The sequence below is a fragment of the Artemia sp. Qi Xiang Cuo genome, chromosome 18 (assembly GCF_049724085.1).
Source record: "Artemia sp. Qi Xiang Cuo chromosome 18, ASM4972408v1, whole genome shotgun sequence".
Classification (NCBI taxonomy): Eukaryota; Metazoa; Arthropoda; class Branchiopoda; order Anostraca; family Artemiidae; genus Artemia; species Artemia sp. Qi Xiang Cuo.
This window is the reverse complement of record NC_142811.1, coordinates 54,538,883-54,562,182: the sequence shown is the minus strand read 5'-3', so window position 1 is coordinate 54,562,182 and position 23,300 is coordinate 54,538,883. Positions and strand designations below refer to the sequence as shown.

The window sequence follows — 23,300 nt, the reverse complement described above, 5'->3', positions numbered from 1 at the left end:
GTCGCCACTTAAATGTTTCTGCTTTCTATATTTTTGAAAGGCAGTACAGTCTTTGCAACATATTGCATCAAAATAGTATTAAATTTTTAATAGTTATCGCAATTAAATAAACTATTATTACAATGTTCTACACGATAGCTTCCTCCCCCCTCCAAGAAAAGTAGCTGCTTACAAGAAGATATGTCAGACTCTAAAATTGTCCAAATTCAAGGGGAGAGTAGCATTGCAAGGGGAGAGTAGTTACATAGTTACCATTTTCAACACGGGAGCATTGTTTACCGTTTGTTTATTGTCTTTCTCGGTTATTATTGTTGGTTGTAAGTATTTTATTATGAGCCTTTGTTAAGTTATTATCATATGCTATGATACCATTTTGTTAATTAAACTAGGGCACATTTAAAACTTCATATTCAAGACCCCCTCCCTCCGTTATGACTGTATGCAGCACCTACATGCCTTTTGAATTATGCTAAATGGTTTCATCTTCCAATAGGATTATAATCGAAGACAAGCCCATATCCAGAACTTTTTTTTTCTTGGGGTGGGACTTCTTCGGGAGGGGGGCTACGAAAAAACTTTAAAAACACGTCAAAAAATTCTATATGCACTTTTGTTACGTTTTACGTTTCGGACATAAATTTCGGAGGGGGAGTCAAAACCCCTAGCCCTCCACCCCTGGATACGTTTTGAGTGTTTTTGTCCTCCTTGAGGAAAGTAGGTGAGGACAACAGAGTAGAGGTTTCCTTATGGAAGTCAGATAACTTGGAATAGTCTATTCTACTTTCTTATGTATTTCTTACAGTTCTCGATTGCTGAAGTGCGTTATTATACAGAATTATTTATTTCAAATCTACTTTCAATTAATTTTTTTAAATTTCAGTGTTTGTATATCAACATTTATATCGAAACGACTTTGAATAATTAATGAATTGACTTCGAATTATAAATTTAAAATACAAAAAAAAAAAAAAAATACGAACATAATGTTGTATGTGTGTATGTTGTTTTTTCGTATGTTATTTTTTGTAGCCATGGCCCTTGTGGCTTTAGAGCATTAAATAGCTAATCTATTGGAAATGGTATTCCATGAAGAAAAAAATAATCGGCAAGTAAATTATGAAATGTAGTTTAATGAAAACCACACCATCATATTTAATATATCAAAGAGGTTTCTAGCTACCCTACTGCAGAGGTTTCTAGCTCCTATTCTTCATCCGTCGGCCCCTTACCCATCCCTCCCTCTTTAAGCTAAAATCTGACTCTTTGTAAAAAAAAAAAAATAAATAAAAAAAAAAGAAAGACAGCTCAACCCCAAGGGCTGTTGAATTTAAATGAGAAGTATTTTTAAAGAACATCAAGACTTTAGCGCAAAGAGCGAGAGATGAGGAAAGTTCAGTCCCCTAATACGGAATAAGTTCTGCCCTTTTTAAGTTTTAATGTTGCTCTTTACTTTCAGTTGAAAAAACTGTTTGTTTTTTTTTATTTTATTTAGCACCTGAAACTTCATCAAAAATCGACCAAGTCTAAAATATCTTCAATTCACGTAAGTTAAAAGAATTATTTTGGTTTCGATTAGAGGATTACTTTCAATTAGGGGCGGCTTTGCTGGGCGTACGAGAACAATCTTTTAAGTAGGCGATATCAGCACTCACACACACATGTATATATCAAGGACGTATCCAGAATTTTTTGTTCGGGGGGAGGGAGATTATAAAAAAAATAAAAGCATCAATACTTTGTTTATATGTATTTTTTACATTCTTACGAGTCGGACAGAAATTCCAGGGGGAGGAAGTTCATATCCGATAACCCCTTGATACGACCTTGATATACGTATATAAATATATATTCCGAGTGGGTATTGAAATAGTTATAATGTACCAAATTCATGTTAAAGAATAAAATGAAGTTGTTTAGGACCAGCACGGATTTCCGTCTTTACTTTATATTTAAATTCTGAAGGTTGCCAGTGGTGTGTTACAAAAAAGTTTCAAGCAAAGCTAGATACCTATTATTAATGCTGATGATTATAATACCTGTCTTTTTGTTTTTCTTCATAATCTTCTGAAAGAACAGATATGTAAAAAGTAAGCAAGGAGACAGGTTCTGTGGTATCAATTAATACCTCCCACATACATTTATATTCACACCAGGATTACCAACCTTCGGGATTTCACCCAAGATCTTGGATCTTCAATCCAGAACTTGGAATCAGGAAAATTATATATACTTGACGGTATCCTCAAAATATATTAAGTATTTATTAATTTTTTAAATGTTTATAAATATAAGTCATATATAAATACATTTATACACATAATTATTTATGAAATTAAAAATAGGGAACAACAGGGATAAGTATTGAAAAGAGTTAGGATTAGCGCTGCATATATATTTATGGTTGCCCCCTTGAGAGTTATTCAACTAAAATCACTTGTTAAACTACCAGAGTAAAGGCGTAACAGGAGTCACTAAAGTGGGGAAGAATCCGTGGAATATTGAGCCCTTATTACATACCTACTGCTGCTACTACTAACAATTCACTCCAGAACCAAGCCGCTTGAGGCCAACACAGCTAAGCACGTTCCCCCTCCATCCCAATCTATTCAAATCCTCCCTCTTTGCTCCTTCTTAGGAAGTTGCTATTTCCCTTAAATCTTTCCTTACGACATCCTCCCACGCCAACTGAAAACGACCTGCTTTTCGTTCGGCCCGAGACAGTTGGCCAACAAGGACAATCTTTGCCAATATGTCATCCTTCATCCAGAGAATGTGTGCTCTCGTTCATCCTTCATCCTGGATATATGCTCTCGTCCTGAACAAATATTCTGTCACAGAATGATGCTTTCTGGTCTCCTCCAAAGATTAGGACCAAGCATGCACAGAGGGGACAGAGGGGATGGTTTTGGGACAGTCCCCTCTTGAAATCTCAATATTGTCGCAAGTTTTTTCAATAATCTCTAGTGCTTTTTAAATGGTTTTGTATATTTTTATCTTTGGTTATTTAGATAATACCCCTTCGTCAAAAATTTAAAGTATATTATTGGCAATGACATCTAGTTCAACTAAGAACGGTAAAAATATTTACCAAACACACAACGGAATGAATAGGTCTGCCACGATCGTAAGTTTTATAGTCAATTTAAAATAACTTGGTAAATTTGTGCCCCAAAATTTCTTCTAAATGCATATGAGCTATTTACTTGCCAAACCGATTAGACTATAAAGCAAACAGCGAAAAAACTTAGATACATAGACTATCGTTGAGTTTATTCTGCCCTCCAAGGTAATAGCAAGTAACTTCGAAGATGGATAGTATTGTCATCCTAACGATTGTTTAAGATAGATTTAAGTGATTTGTGCTGGGACATGATAATACGGTCCTTGGGGTTTAAGCTTACCTAGAGATCCAAGGCGGTATTGAACAACTGCAAGCACAACATTCCTCCCGACAAAATAATCAGGTTGATAAATTGAGGCTCCTCCCGAAAAGAATCCACCACCGTGGATGTAAACAACGACCGGTAGTCCTTCAGACGATGCGGATCCATCTGGAAGCTGAAAATAAAATAAAGGTGAAATGGTATGCACAGGCACAGAGTTTAGGAACTTGTGACATGTGGATCACCAAGTGACCAATTTACCAATTTAAAGAGGCACAATTTAGCTAAAAAAAAGTTCAATGCACAAAAATACATAGCAAAACATGAGCCATTAGCCCCCTTTTTTGCTCCATCAAACTGCTAGGATCTCACATCAAGATCTTACTTGTTTCTGCTCAGATTGGCGTTTTTGCTCCGTCGAAGTGCTAAAATTTTACAGCTCACTGATCATAGAAAAAATCAAATATTTCTGCCACAAAGAACATTGCAGAGAGAAGTTTGATGATAATCTTATCGAAGTACTTAGACCCCAGATCAGAGCTGAGTGAAAAAAGATGTTTGCAACAAAAGAAAACGGCCTAAAAAGTAAGATCAGACTCCTCAAATTTTTATCAAAACCCTTTACTGCGAAAAGATGAAAGATTTTATAGAACATTGATCTGTAAGAAAAAGAAAAAAAGGACTAATATCTATCTGGAATACTTTTATAGTCAAAGTCAAATTGGCTTATGATCATCACAAGAGAGTATACCTTGTTTTATCTAACGGTGGGGGATCGATTTAATCTTTTCGGAAACATTTCCTTCCCTTTTTCCCTTCCTTCGTTGGCGGGGGGGGACTCTTAACTTTTGGTGGGGGAATATGGGAAGACTCTTTCCTCCAATTCTTCACCACAGAGATTCCTGTCACACGACAGGTTCTTTGACCGTTTATTTATTTTTCTCCTTTATAATGTAAAGACTTTTCGATGATTTAGGAAGGGCAATGATCTACCTTACTTCGCGTAGCTAATTCAGTTTTACGCTTAGAGGCGTAGCTAATTTAGTCCCCCCCCCCACATAACTACCACGATACAAGCAGATCATTGTATTGTGGAAAAAATCCCCTCAAAGATTGCAGCTGGAGACAGTCATACCTCTTTGCCTCTTTGCCCCTATACCTCTTTGCTACGCCGCTGACAATGTTATGACTTACTCAATATGGGAAGAAAAAACTCTATAACTTCAAAAATAAGAATAATTTGTTTATTTTGAGCCTTTTAGAACATTTTTTTAAAGAACTCTGATATACTTTCCTTGATATGTAAAAACGATTATTACGTGCAGAATAAGATTAATTCGGTTACAACGATTTTTTTTTCAAACGTAATTCTTTTGATTTAGAGAAGGGACAAGGAAATTATTTACTCAACGGGAAAAAAGAAGTCTGTTACATGCAGAATGAAAAACAAGTTAAATCCGTTGGAGTTAATAAAAATATTTGAAGATACTTTAAAAAATAGACTAAAAAGGGCTTTTAATATAATGTTAAATAATAATAAAAAATATTTAATATAATGATTAAAAACATTGATAAATATTTATTAAAACCATTAAAAACAAGGCAACGAGGCAAAAAAACATTCAAAAAATATTAAAAACAAGGAAAAAAATGAAGCCTAAAATTTTGCCTGAGGTGGGGGTGGGGGGTAACGCCATTAAAACTAAAAACCAGACCACCCTTTGAATTTTTGTTCCGGTTAAAATTATAAAAGAACTTTCATTTTGACTGTAAATAATAGCTACTTTGGAAACCAACATATAGCTGTCTTATTATACAGAAAGCAAACTTATGGATAGAATAACATTCAAATTTGATTTATAATATGAACAATTGGACATTTAAAGTGAAAAAGCGCAAAAAATGTAAACTTATACAAACAATATTGGCAAGTGAAAAAAGGACTCACTTTTGGGCTGTATATATTCATTGTTAGACAGTCTTCATCTCCAATTATTTCTGAGCTATTGAACATGCTGTACTGTGGGCACCATGGTTTCTCAGTAGTGACATCTTCAATTCCTTGCGGTTGTGTTGCTACACGAGGAGGCTAAAAGATAATGTCGAAGCCGTAACTGATACATGATCTGGTTCAGTGTATATTGATTGATGTGACACCCAAGCAAGCTAGTGATTACAGAAGGCACAGAATAATCGAGTGATACGAACGTATATGACCTATTGATCGAACACGTCAAACCCCAAACAACAACAATGTCGAAGCTAAGTACACTTGCTTAGATATTTTACTTGGTATATTCCCCCCCCCAGCTGATATTTAGCGTCTACAAGAATATTGTAAAAACTGAGATGGGTCTACATAATTCAAGCATCCACAGAAACCGATCAGTTTTCTTCAGTATACCTTTGCCCAGTGGCGCAGCTTGGGTTTTGGGTTTAGGGGAGGGATATAAAGAATGTGCCGATAAAATCGTCCATTGTGCCGACAAATACTGACGCAGAAGTTAAATTAAGCTACAAACACAAGCTAAATTCCAAGGTTCTTTAAACTTTGGGGGAAATGCCTTTGCGTTTATGGCACTACATGGCTCATTATTCACTTGGTCATTTTCACTTGACTTGACAAAATCGGCTCGAAACTTGCATCCCCCCCCCCCAGGATTTTGAAGAAACTACACCCTGCTTGTAAGCAAAAAACCAGCCGTAAAAATGAAAAACCACTATTGGAGTATAATAATGGAATATGGTACGGTACCCGTAAACGAGGGTATTTGGGGAATCCCACCATATTCCACTAGAAATTTCGTTAGAATTAATCTCGAGATTTTTTCTAGCTCATGAAACAATCGAGAATGTGGATATTGAGATACAAAGCGCAACTGTTTTAAGCATTGCCTCCCTCGTCAACCCTTTTCTAGCAAAGAAAAAATTTCCCAAGGGGTATTCTTCAACCAATAAGACTTCTGCGCCACATCTGCATCAAGAGAACCTCAAGGAAGGGCAGTGGGCTTCAGTCCCTACCGTCCATGGAAGACTAAGCAATCCTGAAAAAGCTTTTTTTTTTTCTCACAAAATTTGTGACACTTTTCTAGCGAAATAACTATTTCTTCCTCCTCCTACAATAATTTGTTTGGCACTCATTCCCCTCGAAAGATTTTTCTCTAGGAACCCTTGAATGCTAATATTTCATAACTTTTTAAGTTCCTTTTTTTCTAATTCCATTTTCACTTCTCACTTCAATTTCGTGTTTTATTGCTCTATTGACAAAATTATATGGAACAAACCTGCAAATTAACTTGTACGCCTAACACAAGTAAAGAAAAGGTAACGTAAGAATACAGCACTGAACATTACAGTCCCTACCAGCGATGCTGATCTCCATTTTATGGCCTTTCAGTCAGGACATGCAATGGGGATTGGGGGTCAGCCATCCAATGCTTTTGTACACCCTTCCTGTTTATCTTCCCCAGAGTTCTCTAGAGTACCCATTTATAACCGGGTCGACTGTGGCTGAGCTTACAGAGTCACGCCACTAGTCCCGTTCCAAACCAAAAACAAAAGTTGTTGTATTTTTTAATTTGTTGTCTGATTTTAGGCAAGAGTACCAGCCTTAGAGGTAAAGTTCTGTCTTAGAGGTACTGCCAGCCTTAGAGGTACTAATCCTGTATAATTTCTATATTTAATGTATTTTGGTCAATACCATATTACCATACAGGCCAAAATGGGCGGATATTTTAGATCCCCGAGCTTGAAGAACCTACTTATAGTTAAATTTTCTCAATCAAATAGATTTTCAAGATATAGAATTATGTCTTAAAATTTCGAACTACCAAAAAATTCACGCAGCTTAAGATAAAACTTGGACATTAAGAAAAAAAGGCCCATGTGCCTGAATATCAAATGGGAAAAATAGGGTCCGATTGGGCCATCTATTTAAAACCTGTTTTTAGAAATAAATGGTCTCAACAGGAAGTTTTGAATTTTAGATCTCAATCTGGGTCTCTTACATGCTTCGTTTGATATTTTTGTGATCTGTACTCTATCTAATCGGAACTCGGACGTTCCAGTAGTCCAAGGTCCCTGCCAAGTCTAAATCTGGACTGAAGGCACTTTTACAATTCTGTGAAGTCAGATGTACAACTTCCGGCTTTTGAGCTCAGAACAAAGAAATTAAAAGTATAAAGACAGGAATTCTAAGACTTTCATAGGGTAAGGAGTCACCCCCTATTAACCCTAGAAATGCTCATCAAATACTCTTTAGTATTCTAATGAAATAGGACACTTTTCTGACGTAAGAACCCAAAATGTTTCCCCCTCGAACTTCCAATATTTCATAGGAAAGATCTTCTACACTAACGTAATGCCAAATTCAATCTACCTGATCACTAAATCACTAATCACTAAGTGATCAGTGATACAGGCGACTAAAATACGCTGCTACCTCGAAATTCACACTATCCAAACGATCCATAGGAATTATTTTGCATAAATTTGAAGCTAGGAGGCTTATAGGAGTAACTTTTCTCCGCCCCAAATACGAAAAAAAAAACAATTACCTGGAATCGGTGTTCATTTGTGGGTGGGTCTGCATACCGAACCCCATGAAAAGCATTATAATCAAATCCATCTAATGAGGTTTTCTTTAATCCTCTATATCCACTAGTTTCATCTATCATCACTGTAACTGGCTCACCAACAACTTCATCACTCACTTCCAAAACACTAGCTGATAGCACTTTCAAAGCTTCTGGGTCGTCAACCATCGGCTGACCGAACTTTAGCACCATTTTTGCCAATTCATCATCGGGATTCCGTTCTGCTCTTTTTCGAAAGTCCCCTACAATATTTTCTAGTTGATCAGGTGGGAATGAATTGGCCAAACTTAGGATTTTTGCAAGGTTGGGAGGTCCTGCAGATTCAAGGTTATTCATTATCATTTCTGCAAGAGGGTCCTCTTCATTATCACTTATGTCCCGACCAAGTCCGAATCTTGAAAAAAATGCACCAACATCTACACCACTGGCATCACTTGCTGTGATTTCAAAAGCATCCACAATGTCTGTGCCTTCATTAAACAATTCCTCCGCTTTTGCGAAAACTGCTAGCGCGAATATAGCTAACTTGCCAAACATTTCCAACTAACCTGCAAAAACGAGAAAGAATAGCATTTTATCACTAAAATGAAGAAGAAGCTATTTCAGCTTTTTTTCAATTTAATAACGGTTTTACTCAAGAAACAACAACAAAACAACACACAAAGAAAACACTAAAAAAAGCAATACAACAGAACATCCTCAACAGAACAATTATAAATTAATTAATTATTTAAAAAAAAATGATTCTCCTTGTTGATCAAGATGGGTGACTGTAATAATCCTATGTGAAGTTTTTTACTATGATAACTCCAGTGGTGAAGTTTCCATTTCGGACCTACGCCATTTTCGTGTTGCTTCAGGTAATATTGCAGAATACCCATAAACTTGTTTTGCAATAATATTTTACCATTAAGATTAATCGAAACAATAGCTACAATTCCTAAATCATCTTTAAATTGCGATTCTTTCTCAATTGACAATTTTTTTAAAACGCATTTTTAAATTACGGGTACTATGGGCTTGAATTCCTTCTTTAGTAGGTTGCATTTCACGCCGCACATGTGACGCCTGTGAACAAAACAAGGGGATTTCGCGCTTTAAAATCTCTACGTAAATAATTTCTTAGAACTGCTTTTCCATTTACGAAAAATTAAGCAAGAAAAACCGGGTTTTAATTTTAATAAAGCAGTGAAAATTGAAGGTTTTTTTGAACATTAAAATAATTTGGGAGGAGAATTAGTTTTTACAGTTGAAAAAGAAACAGAGAATAAGTTTTCGTTTCTGGATATTTGGATCCATAGAAATAATAATGAACTAGCGTTTTCAATTTACCGCAAACCGACTAACAACAACCGTTATTTGTCTTTCACATCAAATCATCCGATCCAGGTAAAAAGGAATGTAGTTATTTCTATAGTTGATAGGGTATTAAAATTAGCATCACCAGAATACATGAGTAATGAACTAATTTTTATTAAGGATATTCTAGTAGGTAATGGATATCCGGAAGATATGATAACTTTGCCTTATATCCCAATGTTGTCACAAAAATTAAGAAGAGAATTAAAAAAACATAATATAAAGACAGCATTTAAATCAGGACAAATTATAAGCTCTTTGCTAAATGATGGAAAAGACAAGGTACCGAGAGATATGCAAAAGGGAATATACGAAATTCCATGCTCTTGTGGTAAATTTTATGTGGGAAGAACGCAGCAGAATTTAGAAAATAGGCTACAGCAACACAAAAATGCCATATATTGCTCTCTAAAACATAATAAAAAACCAGAAACGTTTGAGACAGCTGCTGCAGAACATGTATATAATTTCCCTCACCTTAGTATTTTATTTAATCAGACAAAAATTGTAGATACGTCTGTAGGACTTCTACAAAGTTTCAGAGAAATTATAGAAATAAAAAAAATTATCTATGGGGGTATTAGTATCAATAGAGATGAAGGGGAATTTAGGATAAATTCAACTTATAATAGTTTAATTAAAAAGCAGGTAAAATATTCAACTAGTACCAAGGCCGTACCTAGGATTTTTTTTTCGGTGGAGGTTTTACTCAATTTTTTTTTGAAGGGGGGAGGGGGTAACACAAAAAACTTAAAAAGCGCATACAAAATTTGTTTAAGTCCGTTTTTGTTACGTTTTTACGAGTCAGACAAACATTTCGGGGGGCGGGGGGGGGTTCAAACCCCTTAAACCCCCCTCCTGGATACGGCCTTGACTAGTACTGATTTTAATAATTGTCCTGAAACCAATGACAACCTTGCGAACAAAGGTCAGAACGAGGTAAAAGCTGGGAAAAGTCAACGGACTGCAGCTAAACTAGCAACAAACAAAACCCCTTCAATTTATAATTCATAAATTGAATGATTAGCCTGTGAGATTTAATTAGGGGTTATGGACCTGGGGTTAGGTGATTTTTATTGTTTGTTCAAGTAAATATAGTTTTCACTGTTTTATAGATTTCCATTTATACATTGATTGTAAGAGGAGAGTGACACATTCGCTTTTATTTCTTGCGTTGAAACGCCAGTGCTGGGAGTTTTTTTTAATATGTGAGTTTGTTTCTTACTTATTTATTTATATTTTTTTTATTCGTGTGTTTAGTTGTTGTATTTCTATGTGTGTTATTTTTTAAAAGAACTTTTTTCGTTTTTTCGTTGTGTTTTTTTTTTTCATTGAGAAAGGCCGGACGTGGGGCCGAAATATTCGGAGTATTTTTTAATTAAGTGTTTATTTGTTGTTATTTATTGTTTCACTGCTTTATTAAAATTAAAACCCGTTTTTTCTTGCTTAATTTTTCGTAAAATCTCTATAATCAGTTCAAAGCAACCCTCGGGAAAAATTAGAAATACTTTTTCTGAAAAAAGTGTTTTCAAGCCCGGTTACTATGGGCGGAATTCGAAAAAAATGGAAAGACTTTTTCTAAGGAAACATTCATGAGGTACGTATGTTAGTCAGGACGCAGCCCCTTAAACCCCCGAATACAAAAAGTGTAACCCTCTTTAACCCCTCAATACAAAAGGGTACAAATGCTATTGTATTCAGTAGAATTATAACACTTGCCTGGGGGGAGAGGGATCGTGCCTTCAGTGAAATTCTTCTGAAGGGTTGCACTCCCCCCTCTTTTCAGTGACAGATCCAAGGGGCGAAATAAAAGTGGGTAAGTTATGGTAATATCCGGATACCTGATTGTAGTAGAATTGTAGAAGGAAATACGAACAATGATTATATTTCTTATATATGTCGAGCTTTTGGCAGCAGAATTACTGCCCTTGGCCGCACTACTGATTTGGTCGAGTGATTTTAAGCGAGTTTTTTTTTCGCTTTTTTAACGCTCTCATTTAAATAAAGCTATCTGGAATTTTGCCGAGTAAACCAGCTAAACCAGAAATATAAAGCTTGATTTGATTAATTTTTTATCATGACAGAAAAAAAACAAGTTTCGTATTGTTATTATTTTATTATGTTGCTTTTAACATTGGAGATGTATTCGTACGTATATAAGTGGTATCTAAAATGTACAAATTAAAGAAACTAGCGTAGGAAGAGGAAGAAGATAAACAGTGGCGAAGCTGAGTCAAAATTCAAGCAGAGGTCAAAGTAATTGCAAAAAATTATGAATTGACGTATCTTAAGGCTTTTATCGTAACCAAAGACGTATTTTTGGCTACTACTAGAATCTCACCAAATTCGATCAAATGCCATATGCGAATCATAGGACATTTGCATGCACGATTCATCAATTCCTAATAGAGATTTTTATGTGCCTATTGGTATTAAAATTCCGTTTTTTAAAATTTCGGTTACTATTGAGACGAGTCGCTCTTAGTATACAGTTCATTACTACGAACTTTTTGATTGTTTCAAAAATCAAATATCTTTGAAAAGACTGCAGTATGAAAAGATATCAAAAATGCAGTTTGTTGTAAAAAGTGATTCTATTTTATTTTTTTTTGTTTTTGATTAAAAAAGGCAATAGAACTTTTAATTTCCGTTTTAATGAGCCCTCCCGCGACATTCTAGGACCACTAGGTCGATACGATCACCCCTGGAGAAAAGAAAAAAAAAAAAAATAAACACGCATACCAAATTCCATATTTTTGCACATAGGAGCTTGAAACCTCTAAACTAAGGTTCTGTGATACGCTGAAATTGATGGTGTGATTTTCATTAAGATTCTATGACATTTAGGGGGTGTTTTCTCTTTTTTTTTCAAAAATAGGACAAATTTTCTCATGCTCGTAGCTTTTGATGAATAAGCCTAAACTTGACGAAACTTAAATATTTAAAATCAGCAGAAAAATCTGATTCTTTTGGTGTATCTACTGATATTAAAATTCCGTTTTTTAGAGTTTCGGTTACTATTGAGACGAGTCGCTCTTACTATACAGTTCGTTACCACGAACTGTTTGATAATTAAAAGGAACACAAAATATGTTTGCCCCAATAATAGTACCAGCCAAATGTAGTTATTATAGCACCAGATAAATGCAGTGCAAATATTGGCAGTGCCTGTCTGCGATTAAACTTCGCAAAGATATTAACATTTCTACAGCTTTATGCGAAAATCCTTTTGCTATTTTCAGTACCTACTACTACTACTAACAACTCACCACAGCACCAAGCCACCTGAGGTCAACACAGCTGCGGACACTCCTCCTCCATTCCAATCTATTCAAAGCCTCCCTCTTTACACCCTCCCAGGAAGTTCCCATGTCCTTTAAATCTTTCTTTATGACATCCTCCCACCCCAGACGAAGACGACCTGCTTTCCGTTAGAATGGTGAACTAGACGGTTGGCCGAAAAGAACAATCTTCGGCAATCTGTCATCCTTCATCCGCAGAACGTGCCCTAACCACCTCAACCTTTCTTTCCCTAGAGAGCGGGATTGAACCACTTTTTTCGTATAGCCTATTGTTTGAAATACGGTCAGTCAGCCGGGTACCCAGAACAATCCTTAAGCAATTTCTCTGGAAACATCTAGCAAAATCTTCATCCGCTTTTCGGAGCGCCCATGCTTCAGAGCCATTGCTTCATTTGACCACTGACATCATTGTAGGTTCTAATATTCTAATCTTGGTTTGCAGAGAATCAAGAGAGAATCATAAAATAGTTTTAATTTAAAATCTGGTAAAACACTCTTAATCTTATTTTATTCTAATGTGTAGATTAACGAGGATTATGGACTACGTAGGTCCTTGCGATTGCCCCGCAGCAGCTGGGACCGAACCCTGGGCTCCATATTCCCAAGGAAAGATCAATTCACTGTGCCACTGCAATCGCGGTATTTTATTCAATTTGGTTATTAAGTCAGATAGTTCTTCTTCTTCGAAGTAAGCAGCAGCACCACCTGGGCTCCTGATAGATCCATTTTTACGCAATGTAATTCAAATAGTTAAAAAATACTTCTACTTCAATATCAAAGGTCCAACTGGTAAGTTTTTGGTTTTCTCGAGCCGCGTTTTCAGGCTCAGCGGGTTCGAACACGGGTTGTTCTCGACTTGTTTCAAGTATCTAGTTTTTCGTCTACTTTCAATGGGTTCGAAGTTTCAACCCCGTGTTTGATGCACTAGATGCACTGATGCACAACCAGTGTTAACAACACCTCAAAACAAAATGTACCACAAATTGCATGAAAAATGTACCAAATACAACAAAATGTACCATATCCCAAATTTTTTTCCGCATGTTACGCTTCGTCGGTGACGTAAAGTACTATCTATGAAAATTTTGCATAATACATTTTCGTTCACTTTCTTTCTCCATTCCTTTATTTTTTCTTTCTCTTCTAATACAGTACATTATTTCTGACAGTACTTGAAGAAATTGTTTGGAGTAACATATATTACAACATAAACATTTTACTACAGGCCAACAAAAGTAGCTGTTTTTCGGCCATTTACGACCATTTATAAACTTGGCAACTTTTAGCTAACTTTTTCAAACTCAAAACGAGCAGAAATTAACATGAGTAGGGCTCAAAACCCATGCCTTCCCATGTCCAGAACATAACTTGCACTTTACTGAAAAAATATAGATGTTTTTACTTTAATAACTTTAATAAATAGAATAATATTAACATTTTGATTGCTAAACATCAGTATATGTATAATAAACTGACAATACACATTCATTAATATTTTTTTCAGTAAGTGTAAATTATGTTCTGGCCTTGGGAAGGCATAAGGGTTTCGAGCCCTGCTCATGTTAATTTCTTCTCGCTTTGACTTCGACTCGCTTATTTATTGTAATAGAGTTCTTTACTTTTCTTTGAAAAACTTATTTTGTGGAAAAAAATTTTAATTAATTTATGTTCGTTTTATATTGACATAGTCTTTTCAGGGAAAAAGAAAATAATCGTTTAAATCTTTTTGTATTTTAAAGACTTTATAGTTTGGCCTGCTATTTGTATGCAGGAGAAAAATTTTCAGCAATATTTAACAACATACACCCTTTTAAAAATCTGGACACAAATATTAGTGTTTAATTTAGTTTCATACCTCCTCTAGTTGACCTGAAATAGAAAACTTGATACCATTCGCAAAAAAATTTGCTTACTTTCTTTGATAGCTTGGATACATTTACGCTATTTTGATTTTGTTAAATTTTAAGAGCAGAAGTAGCCATGGAAGTTTGAACATAATACCCTCAGTCGTTCTTGGGATACTGCTGAGATGCCTTATTGGGAATTAGCATTAACACAGTTCATTTTGATTTAATCTTAGGGCAAATTTTAGTTTTTAAAAATATGGGGTAAATGGGTGGGTGGGTTTGGGAGGAGGATTAGTTGTCCTCCAATCACTTTCCACTATTAAAAAGGTCATTAGCCATTCCAATCGAATGGGCCCTTTTCCAAGTTTCTATGACAACTCCTTCGATACGAAGTGCCCTTGTTATAAAAATGAGACTGCAATAAGTACTATATTTGAAACATGGATAGCTGCAGGGTTGGTGGGAGGGGTGGGGGTTAATCGGTGAATATATAGTAATTATGAGGTAACCAAAAGAAAGGAAAGCATAAGGGCCGTTTTTTCACTCATCATTGTGCTAAGATCTTACATCTTTTGTCAGAAAACGCTTAAAAATGGAATCTTTGAACTACGATCTTGCATCTTTCGTTGTTTTGTGCAAACTTCTTAGATCATTCTGCTCTGATCAGTGGTCTGAGAACAATGATGAGTATATCATCAAAGTTCTCTCATCATTGTTCTATATGGCATAACAGTGGCGGTCTTCAGACTTTTTGCTAATATCAGTGAGCTGTAAGATCTTAGAACAAAGATTAGTTAAAAAACGATAATCTTTGCAGAAAGATGTAAGATCTTAGATGTAAGATATTAGTGCTAAAAAACGGGACTATAGTAGAAACAAACAATGAAAACAAATGTATGTGTCAAGGGGTATTTTCCGCCGGGGGGGGGGGGCGAGGGTATTTTCTGATGGTATTTTCAGTGGAGCTACTTTTCGCAGAGGGTATTTTCCGCGGGGTACTTTTCGTGGGGTATTTTTCGCGGAAGTATTTTCAGCGGGAGAGTACTTTCCGGTTTTTTCCGCGGGGTAATTTTCCGGGGAGTAAACACCTAAAACCTTAGAATCAGCATGAAAAACCAATAATGTGTCAACTGTAGTCAAAATTCCTTTTTAATTTAAGTTTAAATTTGCTTGTTTAATTTAGTTCTTGTTTGTTTTAAGTTTTAATGTTGCCCCATATTTATAGGTTGAATTTTTTCTATTTAATTTACATATCTAGAAACCACAAACAATATTTGTTTTTAAATATTAATAATGAATTGCTGAGATTAATGAATTAATGAAAAACTGCTACTGGTATTTAAAGTTCACATGTGTTCACTATTTTTTTTTTTTTTTGAAGTTTTTGCCACACTATCAGTAATAAGTGCTTTCAGCTATGGTTTCCAATCCCGTGCTCTGGCTCTAATTTAATAATAAAAAACAAGTTTTTTTAACTGAAAGTAAGGAACGACGTTAAAACTTAAAACGAACAGAAATTATTCCGTGCATGAAAGGGGCTGTTATCTCCTCAACGCCTTGCTCTTTACGCTAAAGATTTTGATTGTTTAAAAAAAATAGAGTTGTGAGAAAGTCAAACTTTAGCGTAAAGACCGAGGCGTTGAGGAAGGGACAGCCCCTTTCATGCACGGAATAATTTCTGTTCGTTTTAAGTTTTAACGTCGTTCTTACTTTCAGTTAAAAAAATTCTTTTTTTCTATTTAATTTTTGAACGTTTTTCGATTAATGCAGGATTTGATTTTGGCTCACCGTACATGAATAATTAAAAAAAAAAATTTGAATATTAATTTTACTTTTATTGGCTTAAATGGCTTTCTCGAAACCTGTTTAATTTTATTTACGAACGTTTTTATTAGTAATAAATATACGTAACCTACGAATTAACTTACGTAACGAGCTTCTATATTCATATATTTTTGATACATATATTAGAGGTTCGCCCCCTAGTCAATACCTTGCTCTTTAAGCTAAAGTTCGGATTTTGTTCCAATTCTTTAAAAATGACCCCTTAATCACAAATGCCGTTAATTAGAATAAATAGCTCTTATGAAAGTACTAAATAATCTTTGGCTTAAAGAGCGAGGTATTTACTTGGAGGTGAACCCTATCATATACGTAATGTTTTCTGTCGTTTTAATTTTTGATTTTGCTCCTTACTTTCAGTTAAAAAACTTGTTTTTTTTTATATATACTTTATGTTCTTTTTTTAAATTATAATTGGAAAAACGGCGCCCCCTTCCGAGGCCTGTCCCGTCCCCCCGGAAAACTTCCTTAATGGAAATATCCTCCCACATAACCCCTGACCCACCCCCACCCCCCACTACAAGAAAAAATCCCCCCTGAAAACGTCTGTATACTTCCCAATAACCAATACTATATGTTAACATTTAGTAAAGTTCATAACTTTCAGCCCTCCCCCTGGGGACTTCGGGGGATTAAGTCATCCTAAAAGACATAGTTATCATATTTTCGACCATGCTGAACAAAATGGCTATCTTAAATTTTTTATTTGGGGAGAAAATGAGCGTGGGAGGGGGCCTAGTTGCCCTCCAATTTTTTGGTCACTTAAAAAGGGCACTAGAACTTTTAATATCCGTTTTAATGAGCTCTCCCACGATATTCTAGGACCACTGGGTCGATACGATTACCCCTAGGGAAAAAAAAAAAATAAATAAACACGCATCCGTGATCTTTCTCCTGGCAAAAAATGCAAAATTCCACATTTTTGTAGATAGGAGCTTGAAACCTCTGCGGTAGGGTTCTCTGATAGGCTGAATATGTTGGTGTGATTTTCATTAAGGTGCTATAATTTTTAGGGGGTCTTTCCCCCTTTTTTCGAAAATCAGCAAAATTTTCTCAGGTGCGTAACTTTTGATAGGTAGAAATAAATTTGATGAAACTTAAATATTTGAAATCAGCATTAAAATCTAATTCTTTTGATGTATCTATTGGTATAAAAATTCCGTTTTCTACAGTTTCGGTTACCATTGAGCCGGGTTGCTCCTTACTTACAGTTCGTTAGCACGAACTGTTTGAAACCTACTCTGTAAAAGGCTTGATTTACTACGCGGATCCAAGCCCTATTTGAGCCTGAAACCGAAGCTAAAACAAATTTTGACTCCCCAATTTTCGCAATGAAATTCCATTCTGTTTTTTCCCCCAAAATTCCCTGAATCTTGAAGACTTGTCCCCGAAACTTCTCAAGTTTTTAAGGCATATCTCCGAATTTTAAGATTCGAGAGTGGAAGCTCTGCTTGATACACAGAAAGATGTTTTTGCAACCTTTGGACGCCGGAAGTGAAGTGTCTGTTTACGAAAAAAGGAAAATAGGTGACTGCCTGTCTGTCTCTTATCTCGACTATGCTGAACAGATCAGTGTGAAATAAAATATTTGTAGATGAAAGAATACAAACATAGGTACAAAAATATTGAATTGTACCACATTGTCCCATAATTTTGTCAAATGTACCATATTTTGTGGGATTGTACTAAATTGTACCAGTAGAAGTGAAATGTACCAAAATGGTACAGTTGTACCACGTTTGGCATCACTGTGCACAACGCTTGATGCACTAGAAGAGAACAACCCGTGTTCGAACCCGCTGAGCCGTGAACAACCCGTCTTCGAACACGGGTTGTTCTTTTCTAGTGCATCAAGCGTTGTGCATCAGTGCACATAGACCATATAGTGCATCAAATACGGGGTTGAAATTTCGAACCCGCTGGAACTAGACGAAAAACTTGAAACTAGACGAGAACAACCCGTGTTCGAACCCGCTGAGCCTGAAAACGCGGCTTCGATTAATTTGGTTGAAAGACATGAACACATAACTCGATGTGCCTTTTAACGGTGATTCCATATATGCTAATTGCTATCTCGCAAAGATGCCCCCCCCTCAGTTAAGGGGTCTGATACAGCCCTAGGCTATATACAAAACTTCGTACTTGTGTCTTAAAGACACGACATTCAAGTTCTGTCGAGAAGTGAAGTTTGGTTAATGCTAATGAAATAAAATAAAATATGATGAAAATATAAAAGTTTATCAAGAAATTATGAAAACTACCACAAAGAGCTATGGAAGGGGGCCGCCCAGACCGCATTATATTAAATACGTAACCTAAACTAACCTAACCAAAATACCAACTAAATATTTAATTAAAATATAGCTACAATGTAGTTTTCCCAGCTAACGTTGTCTGGTATAAAGACCATGAAAACCGGTTATTGGCTCATGTTCGGGATACAAGATCTTGAGTGTGGTGGCTTTAAGACAAAAGTACCCAAAACTGTGCTGGGTACTTGTGTTAATACACAAGTTTGGTTCACACTCGAGAAGTTTTCTCTCTTAGATGTATAAAAACTGGTTTTATCTGTCTATATTAAGAGACAGTTAGCTTGCGCTCAGTAGAAAACAAGTGACGGCTGACAGAATGCATTGGACTTGTGTAATTTGGGCTATATATTTACACATTAAGTGGGGGTAAAATATTTGGACAGCGTGAAATTACAAAACAACCCTTACTTCATAATATGCAGATTAGGTGTACCTAACATAATTTGCATGCAGACCCGCTATACTTCACCCCCCCCCCCCTAACGTGCGAATATACAGCCCAAATTTGTTTATAAAGTATTATTATTTTCATCATATTTTGGTATATTTCATTAGGATAAACCTAACTTTACTTCTCGAGTGTGTACCATATAATACACAAGTACTATTTGCTGGCAACAACAAAAATGTGGCCTAGATGTATCAATCGTTAGGTAAATGTGCAGTTAGACGGCTCTTCTGAAGGAAACACTATAAAACAACAAGAGCAGTACCCTTAATTTGTGCTCTTTCCAAATATCACGGCCGTTGTTCGGCAATTACCCCCCCCCCCCACTTCATGGTTCTGTATATAGCTCTATTAACACATTTCTCCGTTGTTTTATGATGTTATATCTTTTTTTTATTAACGCAGTTTTCTCGTATTCTTGACCAGGTGAAATACTGTTTCACCTGAGTGATTAATTGTAATATTGGATAAAATATTGTTTGAAATGATATAAGAATATGGATGACAATGGAAAGAAACATAATAATCTGATTAATAGAAACGGTACGTGTGCACTAATTGGTACACACCACTATAGACTGTATCAAGGAAACCAGACACGAAACCCTCAAACGGGTATTAGCAATAAAGAAATGGAATGCAAAGTGTGGTTTTCATTGCGATCACAATATTGAAACTATTTTTGGGGGGATTTAGGGGGTGGGAAAGGTACCTAGGTTAGGTAAAGTATTTAATATATGCCATGCTTTACCCCCCAATAACCCCCCCCCCCTACCCCTAATGTGCAAATACATAGCCCAAATTTGTTTCTTAACTATTATATATTCATCCTATTTTATTTCTTTTTGATTAGCACTAACCAAAATTCTTTCGTGTGTACCATTTAGTGCACAAGTACCATATAAACATATTGGTATAAAGTTGGAATGTCACTGTTTTAGTGTTTCTTTTAGTTTCGTCTATATCCTAGGGGCTATTTAGGACCATCAGGGGCACTGGAAGACCCAGGGGCCAGGGGACCCTCCCAAGATTTTTCTGGTGCCCTCAATCCATGTTTTTTTCTGTTTTAACCGTTTTTTTAATAAACTTGTCAATTTGGTCAATTATTGGCGTCCTCGTCACATTCCCCTCCCCCATTTGCTCTTGACACACCTTTAGTCAGGGGGGATGGTGCATATTGTCAGAAAACGATCATGATATTTGGCGAGAGCATAAGACAGGGAATCTAATCCTACTGCTCTTTTGTTTCATAATGAGAGCCGTCCAAATGTACACTCACTAAGTGTTTTTTTTTAACATTTAATATATCTCAAAGTTTGATTCAAACGGTCGGCTTTTCACTTTTTTCTCAGAGATTTTTCTATTCTTAAATAAGAAGAAAAATACCACTTTTTTCCAAAGCCGCTATTTTGTAAATAGATACAAACTCACATTAATGTAATCCTTAGCAGCCAAACAAATATTGGCTCACATGCGTCACTTTGAAGAAGTCTAAAACGCAACTGGTACCTATTACCCGAGTCCACTGATTCAACCTTAAAGGTTAATGTCAGCCATTGTTCAGGTGAATACCCTTAACCGGCAGACCAAGTTTTGCCCGACTTGCACACTTCTTTTACCTACTCCATGTGTCCTCGTTATCATCATACGAGAGAACAATAGGGAGTGTCGCGAAGGAGTTTGACCTGCTTTAAGCAGAACTGTATTGTGACCACGGTTGTCATGTTTCTTGGTTAATTCATTTTAAAAAACAAAGTTTTTCCGAGGGAAGTAAAGAGCAAATTTGAAACTTAAAACAGACAAAAATTATTACTTCACAGCCTATCTAACATATATCAATAAAACTAGTACAAATAAACCAACTAATTATGTTTCCCTATGTTTCTAGGATTATAGAAAACTAGAAGGACATGTCATGATTAGTTTGTAGACAAGTTCGGAGTAAAGCCATCTTGACAGTATTAGAACTATAGACTAGCTTTAGAATATGTATCATAGCTTGAAATTCACTGTTGTACAGTAATACTTAAGTAATACTTAACCATATATCTTACAATTTAAGATTGTATGTTACTCACTATTGGTATTATAGCTGGCGAGAACAAAATAATACATTATAAATCAATCCAATATTTCAGTGTACTGAAAGTTACTGATGGCACAACTGGTGTAAGACTATAAAAAAAAACTTTAAAGATTAGTCTATCGTTGTCAGGCTACATAGTCACTTTTGACTCCCAAATCAATATTCCTGTTTTTTATACTTGACTTTTGTGTTTTCAGTAAAGCGCTAGTTTTCTGTAATTCTAGAAACACAGGGAAACATAATTAATTGGTTTGTTTGTACTATTTTTATTGATATATGTTACATGTTAGATAGGATGTGAAGTAATAATTTTTGTTCGTATTAAGTTTTAACTTCGCTCTTTACTTCCCTCTGAAAAACTTTGTTTCTTAGATAATCTTTGTTCGTTTTTGATTAAAATTTAATGTATAAACAACACTGCCATAATCTTTTTTATTTATACGGAATAATGTATGTTCGTTTTAAGTTTTAACGGCACTCCTTAGTTTCAGTTGAAAACTTATTTTTAATATAATTTCTAATTATCACCGATCTAGAGGAGATAGACACCTCTAGAAAATACTGCAAACAACCTTGATAGCTACAAAAAACTTTCAGTCTTTAACATAAAGTTCATCATCCATACTTCCGAAAACAATACATGTTTTTCAGGAACGTTTGCTTTTCGATGAGCAAAAAGCTGTTTTTACTCGGCCGACTTCGCCTGAAAAAGCCATATTGAAGACAGAGCTTTATAAATCACCTACTGACTAGCAGAAACTAGAAGCTTTCTGTAACAAAAGAAAGCTGCTTAAGGGCTCATTTAAAAGCTTATATTTCAACCTAATCGCTTTTTATAAATTTCACTTGATAGCACATTCCCATAAAGTGCACTTTCGGTTGTTTCTCCCATTTTTTTAAATGAAAAAAGTATTTTTTCGAATGAAATGACCAAAGAAAGGTGTTTTTCAAAACCTAGTCAGGAGCAAAAAGGTAAGGGGGGCAAGAACGTTCTTTCCCCTCAATTACCGCCGTTAGAACCAGCACACAGGCTGGTTTTCCTTGGTGTTCAATGTGGGGGACTGTAATTATTCTACAGAAGGTTTTGGACTATGCTGATTGCAATGGTAGGCTACGCTTTTTATTTTGATCTGACGCCATTTTCAAGGGGTTTCAGGCTCTTTTTCGAAATCACCATAAATTTATTTTCGCAATAAACTTTTACTTTTAAGATTAACCGATATAATAGTTACAATACCTGATTCAGTGTCAGATGGATTTTTTTTTCACAAGGCAGTTTTTTTAAAAACGTTTTTTTAATTTTTGTTTACTATGGGCTGCTACTCGCCCTTTACTAAGTTGCAGCTATCGCTGCAACCATGATTTGGAACTTGCTGATGGTTAAATTTATAGGAAGGAAGGACGCATATATGAGCAATATCTTTTATACTAGCTACTAAAAATTTGTCTACGATACAGCGCGATACCGAAACACCCAATAACAATACGCCCATACCGATACGCGTGACATCGATACGTCCAATACCAATACAGCGTGCAGGGCTTTCCCCAGGGACTATTGTGGGTCATACATCACTAAAACCATAGATATTGGACCTTAGAAATATATTGAACAAAATGGCTATCTCAAAATTTTGATTGGATGACTTTGGGGGAAGGGGGTCTGAAGGGAGGGGGGGCTAGTTGCCCTCCAATCTTATTGGTCACTTAAAAAGGGCACTTACAAATTCAGATCTCTTTCGAATGAGCTATTACACATCTCTCTATGATGTTCTGGTCATTCGCTAGCCCTGGTGAAAACGAAAAAAAAGGGAGACAGATCAGTTCTACCGATGCAAAAAAAATAATTTTCTTTGTTGTTCAAGGAGGGGGACTGTAATTTCCGAGTAAAAGGTTTTCGACCATGCTGATTGTAATGGTACACTTTTCTATTTGATCTGACGCCATTTTCGAGGGGTTTCCGGCACTTTTTGAAATCAACATAAATTTCTTTTCGCAATAAACTTTTACTTTTAAGACTAACCGAAATAATAGTTACCAGTCCTGATTCAAGGTCAGATGGCAATTTTATTTCACATTACAGTTTTATTCAAAACGCGTTTCTAAAATTTTGGTTACTATGGACT

The 23,300-nt window shown here is 35.7% G+C and overlaps 1 protein-coding gene across 1 annotated transcript in view; it reads right to left on the bottom strand.

Moving 5' to 3' along the window:
- The window catches only part of LOC148941655 (acetylcholinesterase-like), a 71,401-nt gene extending 50,733 nt beyond the window's left edge, over positions 1–20,668 (bottom strand). The window contains exons 1-4 of the mRNA XM_089104497.1: positions 20,520–20,668; positions 7,940–8,526; positions 5,332–5,472; positions 3,402–3,558 (exon numbers count right to left, since the gene is read on the bottom strand). Coding sequence (XP_088960623.1) covers positions 3,402–3,558; positions 5,332–5,472; positions 7,940–8,515 — 874 coding nt within the window. The 5' untranslated portion in view covers positions 8,516–8,526; positions 20,520–20,668. The remainder of the gene's footprint in view (positions 1–3,401; positions 3,559–5,331; positions 5,473–7,939; positions 8,527–20,519) is intronic.
- Between the last annotated feature and the right edge of the window lie 2,632 nt (positions 20,669–23,300).